The following is a 10,508-nucleotide window of genomic DNA, read 5'->3' as shown; positions in this document are numbered from 1 at the left end:
ATGTTTTCGTTATTGTAGATGTGTCAACAAAAATGTTCGCATGTGCCAGAGATTTCTGTAGGTCTTTAGCTGACACTCTGGGATTCTTCTTTACCTCATGCAGCATTCTGCGTTGTGCTCTTGCAGTCATTTTTACAGGACGACCATGCCTAGGGAGAGTAGCAACAGTGCTAAACTTTCTCCATTTGTAGACAGTCTGTCTTACCGTGGACACATGAACATCAAGGCTTTTGGAGATACTTTTGTAACCCTTTCCAGCTTCATGCAAGTCAACAATTCTTGATCGTAGGTCTTCTGAGAGCTCTTTTCTGTGAGGCATGGTTCACATCAGACAGTGCTTCTTGAAACCAGTAAACCCAAAACATGTGTGTGCTTTTTAAGGGCAGGACAGCTGTCAGCAACACATCCAATATCATCACACTGATTGGAGTCAAGGTTGGCTCACTCCTGGCTCCAATTAGCTCTGGGAGAAGTCATTAAGCTAGGGCCTCACATACTTTTTCCTCCCTGCACTGTGAATGTTTACATGTTATGTGCATTTAAACCATGGCAACATCTACTGTTTGTGTAGTATTATGTTCAGCAGACTGTGTTCTTCTATTGTTGTGACTTAGATGACATTCAGAGCACATTTTATGCCCAATTCATGCAAAACTCCACGTAATCCCAAGGGGTTCACATACTTTTTCTTGCAACTGTATAACCCTTTCCCCTGCCTGGGGCAGCCACTACTAACTGAACTAATGTAGGCAACTTGCCATCAACTGCACTTGTTTTCTTTTCCCAACCAAGAACATTTCTATACAGTACAAAAAATACTTTTTAAAGTTGCTGAAAATGTAGTTTTCCTGCCACTTCCTGTGAGCTAAAATAAAAGCACAAACACACATTGTTATATAAAATCATAACCATGAAGGGACAGGAGGTGTTATTTGCAGGGCAAGGTTTCATTCACACGGGCATATGCACATTTTGTTTGTAGAAGGTAGGTTCTTGCTAGCAGAGCTAGCAGAAGATCCGGCATAAAATATAAAAAGGCAAAAAATGAATTATGGCACAATAAACAAAAGTCAGGGTTGTATCAATCATGGGACTACTTATACAACTATGCGTAGGGATAACAGTCCATAGCAATAGTAAACCTTTAATAGAAAAAAAAGGCAATTGGTAACTCACTGAAAAGCATAACTGTCTGCACTTATCATGAATATCATCAAGCCACCTGCTCAGATGTGCCCTAGAGGTCTGTTATTCCAAGGAAGAGTGCTCTATCAATGCCACCAGCTGGGCAATGGAATGAAATCAGGAGGTGGCTGAAACCAGGAAGTCAAACCACTTTGGAGTGCAGGGTTGGCCTGGAAATGAAGCCATGAGAGGGGTGTGGCTATGCATTTTGGAGCCGCCTAGTTCCTTTGTCAAGCCTACATTTCCAATTGCTACACTTAGTTTGGCACCCTCTTGTGTTCACTTTGCATAAAATATGTGCCTACAGTAGTAATGTTTACTAATTCCTCTAATGACTTGTATGCATATATGCATTAACTTGCATTTACACATGTAAAATCTGCAGATTTATATTTCCCCAGGTTCTGCCGTGTCCTACTTTTTTCTTTGTACGTCGCTATATATGGTGCACATTTTGTTTGTGGACACAGCCGTGTGTATGGCCCCATTGATTCTTAGAGTGTGTGTTAGATGTGTACAAAACTATAGGCTATACATATCTAAATGCAGCATTTTTGACACACATGTGAATGAGCCCTTACCTGGTACAAATAAAGGGAAAAGGCCTGAAAAAAGCTAACTAATGCAGCCACTGCATCTGAGGACTGGCAAGCTGCAATATATTACAATTTTGTTTTGGGGTTTAGATATTTTTTAAATTAAACCAAATAAAGCTACTGAATTGCAAATACAGTTGATCATAAAAAAGTAACTAATCATCCTAGAATAGTTGGGCTGTATAATGTGTAGTTGTGCCTTTAACATCTGCCATTACAAAATGCTAATTTAGGAAAAAAACATATTTCATTTTGTATCCATTTTAAATTTTTCACAGATGAGAATTTTTGGCTTCGGTGTGCTCATTTTCGGATTGCTAACTGCACCTGTTGCCAGTTTCAGCAGTGGGTTGGTGTTTCACGCATGTGACACCATGATACCAAACCATAGAGGTACTTCGCCAGAAACAACAGAACCACCATACACAGTGTCTGCTTCCAAGTATTCCTATAGTCCTGGAGATGAAATCACAGGTATTAAACCACTAGTCATGATCAAATCTGTAAAACACTAACATTGTGCGGTTGAAGGTGATACAAAGTGGAAAATTTCTATTTTAACTAAATTTGTCAAAATAGGCAACTTAAAGTGTTAATAAACCCAGGACCCTGCATTCTCTATATCTGGTCTCCCACAGTACACATGTAGCTCCACTCTCCTGGGGACGCAGAGTATTTTTGGGTTCCCACTCTGTTCCGAGCCTGCTTTTGAAGTACAGCCCGTGCTGATCCCACCAAGCTTTGACCAGGAGGACTCCTTGGCTTTGAATCATAAAATAAGCACACAGTTTAAGGTGAGTAAATATTCTGATTGTATTGAAGTCAGAATATAAAGCAAACCCAAATGTCCTGCAGGGTCAGAATTTAAACATCAACTCCAGCTTCTGAGATATCCCTCCCCAAGTGAGCTATCAAGATGTCAGGCTAACTCACGTTTGTGTTCTCAGTTGCTGGCAACTGTGTTTAACTCTTAATTTTTATAAACTGTAGCGTTCCCTTTTTGTATCTCTTTAAAGATTTGTGAAAAATCTTCTGCATGCTTGATGGGGTCCTAGTTGGTGCACATTAAGGTTCAAATCCCTCCTTGTGTAAGAGCAAGATGTCCACAAGATGGTATAGTTACAGAAAAATTCCCCCTCTAAGTGATGTTGAAACTCAGTAGGGTTCCTTTAACACACAGGATGAAGGCAAGAATTGGCTGAAACTGCAGCAAGGGGTGGAAGCAGACTTCAGCAGATGTTGGAACCCTAAAGATTGTGAACTAGTCTACTGAAGCAAGCTCCTCTGAAGCTGGAAGAGACTTGAAATAAGATACTAGTGTAATCCTGTCTGCAGGGGGCACGTACTGTTGCCAAAGTCCCGCAGTTTCAGGGTTTTAGTGAGACACTAAAGCAGTAGGCCATAAAACAGAATGGGCTAGGCAGTCAAGGTCTCAGTGGGATAATCTGTGGCGTAAGGATAACTGGTTTAAAGAATTGAAATGAACACAGTCACTTGCAACTTGAGATAATCTGGGTTATGGAACCCTCTCACCCAATTTGCAGCCTTTGAAGCGTAAGAAGTTGTCTCTTAGTTGGGGGGGCGTGTTCTTTTGCCCCCTTTGTTAAGAAGTCAGGGGAACCATGTCTGCTTTATTACCTTAAAGTGTTACTAAACCCACAACTGTAAGATCAGTCTGTATATGCAGTAAAACATGCTTGTTATACTCACTGTGGAACCTAAGGGGTTAATCCTTCGCATTGTGTAAAAGGGATGTTTAATCCTCTCTTCTCTGATGTCCTCCTTCTTCTACTGTCTCCAATATAACTCCTGATAGAACCGAGGCTTGGAGACAAGCTGTGCATGCTCAGTTTGGTGTGTATTGCTAGAAAGTTTGTTTTTTTTTCATTGGAGGGTGCATGTGATCAGCACAGGGCCCCCATAGGGGAGAACGGAAACTCCTCCTACAAGCTTTAAGCATTTCTCTGCAGGACACTAATAGAAATCACAAGACGGCTCTAACTGCTGATGAGAAAAGGTATGTAGAAGTTTATATTTACTAAAATAATTGCACTTCCATGTTCTGTGTACTGTGGGGGACCAGATATAGTGAATGCAGGGTTCAGGGTTTAGTAACACTTTAAAGTATTTCTAAATGGAAAATGTTTTTTTTTTTGTATATGTTGGCACATTTATACCAGAGTATTAATTGGTCATGGCAACCATATTTGAGAGGTTGACTTTGAGTTGGGGCACATCAATCAAAGAACCACAGGTGTGCAAGGACAGGGAGTCATAAAGTGAGGGACAGATATATTTTTGTGTAAGGACAGTGATGTTTAATTTAGCTAATTGATTGAGATGAGCTGTCATTTAATCATGTGTGAGAATTTTTTTTAAAGCTTGCACATACAGTAATTGGCTAATCAAAGTGAAAATGTTCTACTCCTTTGTAAAACAACCCCATAGCAAGATTTGAGCTGGCCATCCTGGCTGAATAAAAAAAAACAGAACCGATTTTCCCATCCACACATTCGAGGTGGATGAAAAAATCCCCCTACTGTGTCTTTGTATTCTGACTGTTGGACTCCCTTGCTATCAGAATACACTGATCAGCACTGCAGCCCATTGGCTGCATGCACTGATTGAATGTTTGTCTTCCAGGAGGACCGTTCGACAGATGTTGGTCTAACAATTGGCTCCTTTTGAGGGCTATACATGGATTGAAATTCATCCAATACATGCTAAACCGGACAAATTTCAATCCATGTATGGCCAGCTTTAGTGTCCTAAATAGTAATTTTTCTAGGAGTGAACTCAACGAAGTTCTTATACTTTTTTGATTTTTTTTTTCAAATTCTCAAGAAAGAAACTCTCAGTTTCAGGGGATACTGCTAATTTAACTATCATCTCTGTGTAAACCTGTGGTAAAAGTACTGGCAGGCAGGAAATTAGATTTCTGGGGATGTTTCGTACATAAATGGAGTATAGAATGCCCCATTTGTCATAAAACATTTTTTGTAGCCATTATAGGTATATGTTATATCATTGTTTAGCAAAAGAGGATTTTTCTTTTTAAAGGTTTAAAAATGTAACGGATGTGTTCATTTTTGTTTTTCAATCCTAGTTTCTCTAGAGGCAAAGAATGGATCTGTTTTTAAAGGCTTTCTCTTACAAGCTCGATCAATCCCAGGGAATCAAATTGTTGGTCATTTCATTGCGATAGATCCCAATACTCAAAGTCTCACATGTAGGAGCACTGTGAGTAGACCTTATGTATCTACATTGCAACTTGGATAGATAAAATGAAGATGTTTTATATATGTGCATTACACTATACAGTATATAGGGCTCCATTCACAAATTCCAAACCCAAGGATGAGGATCTGTATTTTAGTTGCATGATTGTTAGGTTGAAATGTTGTAAAAATTGTGGTTCATTTTATAAAAATAAGGAATCTCATCCTGTTAGCTTTTTGTGAATAAAAGCTTTATTAAAACAAAAAACAAACACAACATATTGCAGCTTACCAATTCCTAAATGTGGTGGCTACATTTGTTTTCTTTTTTAGGATTTTTTCCTTTTTATTCAACAGTTTTTTGTTTTTTTTTTAAGTCCGCGAACGTGTGAAAAAACAAAAAACCCGTAAGTGTACAAAAAACGTGCAAGTGCAAAACACCAACACAAAAAAGTGCACTTAGGGGTGTGCTTTGTCCATCCCCCGAAGGGGTTGGATCTCTACCCTGATCCCCCGGGGTGCGAAGCTCCTGACAGGGACAAGGTTCCCATGTGGTCCGCCTAGTCAAAAGGCCTGGCGGACCCCGTTCCTTGTGGCCAGCGGAAGCCAGCCACCAAGTACTTGGTAAGGGGGCTCTCCTGAAGAGAAAACCCCCTAGGGACAGGGGAGGAAGGAACCAAAAGACCACACATCCTCCCCCTAGACTTCAGAGTAGGCCCGAGGACCCACACCCTACAATCCGTGAGAAGAAAACACACACAAAAGTGAAAAGTGACAAACGTGAGGAGAAAAATAAATTAAATAAATAAGAGGCCGTGCAATTGTGCACTGGCTAGTCCCTGAGGCCCGTAGCAAAAAAGTTGCCCTGGACTTAGCCAAAAGGCCTAGCCCTAAAAGGCGCAGTGCAGGAAAAGTGTTTGAAACAGTGACCATGTGCCGTTTCACACATTGGGGTCCCACACCCAAGTGTTACTAAGAGCACCCCTGAGGCGACCACTCTCAGGGGGCACTGGTTCGCGGACTTTCTGCCTCCCCTGCCCTGGCCAGACAAGGTAGATCCATTCAAACCTCCGGTTTTCCAGGGGGAATTACTCCTGGGCCATAGCAGCCTGTGGGCGCCTCGGTTTCTATTCCAGCCTGTACTAACCATCAGGACCCCCATCCTACCAGCAGGGGTACTGTACAACCAATCATCCCCGCAAGCAGGAATAATGGTGGAGCACCCCTACTGGACACTGATAAGAACAGATACTACACTTGATCCTAGCCAAAAGGCCGAGAAGCGATTTTTTTTCACCTGGTGATCTAGACAGTAACAGACTTCCTGCCTTAGGATGAATTCACCCCGCTGTAAAAGCAATGGAGACACCTTTGGATGGCAACTTTGTCAATCTGGGGAGAGGTAGTGTTAGATTATTAGATTTCGATGGATTTGACAAACAAATTAACACTGAACTCCAAATAACATTTTTAATGAAAGTCTTTATTTAGATAAAGGTAGAACAGGAATAATAATTACAATCGGTGCAACAAAATAGCACTGAATTCACATGAGCATAAAACTTATCATTATAATTACATACTGTCTAACATATTGCATACAGAGATAGTCATCAGATATGCTCGTTTCTTGTACCCGTCGTGGAGGTTGCAACGGGTCCGCCTTTCTTTTTGTTTTACATGGAACATGAGAGAGGTGGGGATGTTATGGTATCAAAAAGATGTACATGAAGAAAAGCACTAGTGTATGGAGAAGGAGGGCAACCTAGAGAGGTGAGAGAAGGTGGCAGTGGGAGAAGAACATTTCATTTTAAAAAGAGGGGTAATTAGATGTGTGGCTGTTAGGCAAATTTTGGCTTGCATTGTAATCAGAGGAGCAGTAATTGTTTGCTGTGGTCTGTTCAGGGTTTTAAAGGCTGAGAGTTTGCTTCCCCCTTCCTCTAGAAGAAATTTCTAGAGCTTTCGGAGGAAGAATTCAGATAACCAGCCTGAATATTTATCGGGATCTTGCCAATCCCTGGGGAGCTGTGTCCAGATGGTGGCTGGGCTGCTGTTAAATAGTCTGGAGCCCTGAGGAGATTGTCTTTTTCTCCACCTGTGGGGATGGATCTGTTAGCTGAGAAGAAACTGATCTGCAAGCTTCAGAGGGCTATCTGCCCCTGGAACATCTCCAGACTGGTTGCTGGATTACTCTTCTATGGACATAGCCCATTGACTTGTTCTCTATCCCCGGGATCTGTGAGCAGAGACTAATTCCTGTGCTATAGTTTATCTATGGTCTCCAGCTATGGATGCTTGAACTGTTCCAGCCTTCCAGTTTGTGCTGCTAACTGTCTTGTGGTCCCCAGCTGCAAGAATTGAGACTGTTCTAGTCTAACAATACCTGTACTAAAACCTACTTCATGGTCCTCATCCGTAACCTGTGGACTGTTCCATTTCATTTCATTACTATTTGTGCTTATACTGCTTGCATGGTCTTCAGTTGTGCATAGACTGTCATAATCTACAACTATTTGTGCTATATGTTCCTGCAAGGTCTTGCTGCTATGCACCTACAGACTGCACTAGTCAAATTGTCCTTGTGCTACTGCTACTGATAGAGAAGAGTCCTCGGCAAGCTGTGCTTGGCATTTTGGAGTATCCCACAACCCTCTCCTGTTACAATTTTTTTCAAGTAGTACATATTCAAAAAGACATCCGCTAAACTGTTCCATGAGCCAGAGTGAGTGGAATGCTGCTGTGTGCCTGGCTGCCACTGCATTGTGTTGGGAAATAACCTGTCTTAGCCAGCAGCTCCTACTGGGGTGAGTGCTATAGCAATTCACTGTTCTATCTTGGGTGGGTCTATCTTTTTCCACATAGCAGTCAAGCATGCCTTATCAGCATTTAAGAGGTGTTTGAGTAGAGAATTCTTTTAAAGTTTCATTGATAGCGGAGTATCATGTAGTAGGTTTGTCTAGAAGAGATGCATCCATAAAAAATTTTGATTGAAGTTTTAACGGCTAAGCAACCTTTAACCCTTTTGCTGGCAAGTCCGTATGGAGTATGGACATACAGCACTGCTTCCAGCTGGCCAGGTCCATATGCCATATGTTCCTGCATTCCTACTTGGCTCTAAACTCATGGTCAGCAGACAATTCTGAACACTTCAGAGCTATTCATCTAAAATGTGGCACCACCACCCCCTCTCCCTTCTGCTACTAATACCGCTAATTCCCTGGGATTCCCCCCCCCATCACCTACACCTGGGATTCCCCCCCTCATCATCCTTGCTACTCTCTGTTTCCCCTTCCCCACCTAAATAAAACCTACAACACCGATTCCCTCTGAACTCCCCCCCCCCCCCGATACCACAACACTGATCATGTCCACCAATCCTCCCCAGCTGCAGAGGTAAAAAAACCTTGAAAATCCATGCTCCCCGCCACCATTCCGACCCCCCGTTGTGCTCCCCTCAATGATTTTCCTGCAAAAGAATCAGTAGCACCTTCTTTATATTCTACTGTTCCTATGCTTTCAGAAAAAGTATGGTTTGGAGGGTCTTCACAAACTTTGAAAGCTGTAAGGGACAAATTAAAAAACAATGGAAAAAATGCAAAAATGGTCTGGTCAACTGAGTGTAAAAGTGGAGACCAGAGCCTAGCAGCGAAAGGATTAAGGTGGATTAGATAACCTGGGCAGAGTGTTAGGCTGGCCATAAATTATGCCATTTTCATTCCTTTAAACACAGGTTGTAAGAAAGAAAATCTCTCTATTTCCCCATTACCACAGCCAGTGTTGATAGGGGAATCCCTCATGCTGTACTATTGTATTCTGACAGTGGAAGGTTTTCCCGCTATAGCTGGCAAGCAGTGATAGTATGAAAAAAACAACAGGCTAGTTGTACTGAAGTCAATTGATAGATCGACTTCAGTACAATCAGCCTACTCAAATAATGGATCAAAAGAACCAGACGAATTTCAATCTGTCTATGGCTGGCTTAATTCTATAAGTTTAAAGGAAAACTGTAATAGGTGTTTGGTTATTTGTATAATTTCTTTTATATTTTTTTTGTTATATAAAGTCTTTATTTTATATATTCTTAGGCATTATTTTACCTTCTTATTTATTTTCTTTACTCAGACATTATTTTAACAACTGCAATGATAAGATATGCTTGAAACGCGATTCACAATGAGTGAACATCCTTTAATCAGCCGTTATCAAGCTGTAGAATTGTTACCTCTTTCAGGGAGGCATTATCTGATGCTTGCTACACTCTAGTTGAATAAGGAAAATCGTAATGGAATCTTTTTTCCTAATTTCTACAATAATTTATGTAGCACTACCCCCTTAGGAGCTACAAAGATTAAGGGCCCCCCTGAAGCCCTGTGCAGCCAGGCAATGCACATTTTCAAGCAGACTTCCATCCAGGAGTCAGAGATCAGTCCTTTTTTGTGATTTTATTAGGCGGATTTGAACTGGGATAGGGTTAGGGGTATACAGGATGCCCAATCAAACCAATTAATTGAGGAAAACTTCCTGGAGCTATTTAAAAGCCTCCACTGCAACACAGTCTATTAGAGAGCTAGTCAGCTTCTCCTAGTGTACCACCCCAGACCCTAGATAGGCTCCTCTTCTGCTTCCCAGCTTTCTGGAGGTATCCCTGAGCAGGGGATCCAGTGCCTGTCAATTTAAGGGATTAGACAGTCCAGCAGGTGAATTTGGTTTCCCACCAGAGTGCTCTTTCCCCTATCTGGCCCAGGGGGTGCAGGTCTACTCACTCAGTACTTCTACCATGCAGCTGATGGGTTGGGGGCTGCTACCAGGTCTTCTAGCTGGGCTGCTACTTTCCTGCCACACAGGTGGTCCTTTCTCAGGGGACTGGTGAAGTGCCAAGTTTTCCACCTTCCCAGAACCACTGCCTGTAGGTGAACCCCTCTCTCCATCTGAGCCCCCTCCCAGGCTCCTGCCTTCAGCCTCACATCTTCCTTTCTATCTTCCACCTGACCTCTCTTGCTCACTTTTAAGAGTTGTCCTGGCCCCTTGCCAGGCCTCCTTTTGGGGATTGGCCAGGAACCTTCAAGGGTACAAGCCAGCCACTCCTCAGATCCACCGACTGCTTCTAGACCTTTCTCCAAAGATCTAGAGCAGGGGGAAATTCCAGAGGGCTGGTCTGCAGAGCCTTTCAGCTCCTGACCCAATTTGGACATTCTGACTATTACACCTGGGCTGCTACTCAGCCCCTGACTGTCAATCAGGTCTCTTAACTCCCCTTAGCTGACTAGGAGGGTGCTACATTTATTATTGCATGGCACAGAAGAAGAAGGCAGCATGCAGTTGTAGCTTCTACACAAGTGTTTTTGTCCATGTACCAATTTAGATGTTTTTTACAGTTACATGAAAAATGACATGAAAAATTAAATCTCTCCGAACACCCCTTAATGGTATTGTAGTACAAGTGGATTTCTCCATGCCACAAATTTAAAGTGGATTTCTCCATGCCACAAATTTAAAGTGGATGTAAACC

At 42.1% G+C, this 10,508-nt stretch overlaps 1 protein-coding gene and 1 pseudogene across 1 annotated transcript in view; one reads left to right on the top strand and one right to left on the bottom strand.

Moving 5' to 3' along the window:
* The first annotated feature begins 2,059 nt into the window (after nt 1-2,059).
* The window catches only part of LOC149467547 (ferric reductase 1-like), a 59,822-nt gene continuing 51,373 nt past the window's right edge, over nt 2,060-10,508 (top strand). Inside the window, exons 1-2 of the mRNA XM_089671506.1 lie at nt 2,060-2,255; nt 4,888-5,021. Of these exons, the coding sequence (XP_089527632.1) occupies nt 2,060-2,255; nt 4,888-5,021 (330 nt within the window). The remainder of the gene's footprint in view (nt 2,256-4,887; nt 5,022-10,508) is intronic.
* Nucleotides 6,170-6,286, bottom strand: LOC149467548 (U2 spliceosomal RNA; annotated as a pseudogene).

The sequence above is a fragment of the Staurois parvus genome, unplaced genomic scaffold (assembly GCF_062004578.1).
Source record: "Staurois parvus isolate SC_StPar_1 unplaced genomic scaffold, SC_StPar_1.0 ptg000106l, whole genome shotgun sequence".
NCBI classification, from domain to species: domain Eukaryota; kingdom Metazoa; phylum Chordata; class Amphibia; order Anura; family Ranidae; genus Staurois; species Staurois parvus.
Note: the sequence above shows the minus strand (reverse complement) of the source record. Positions and strands in the feature narration are given on the sequence as shown.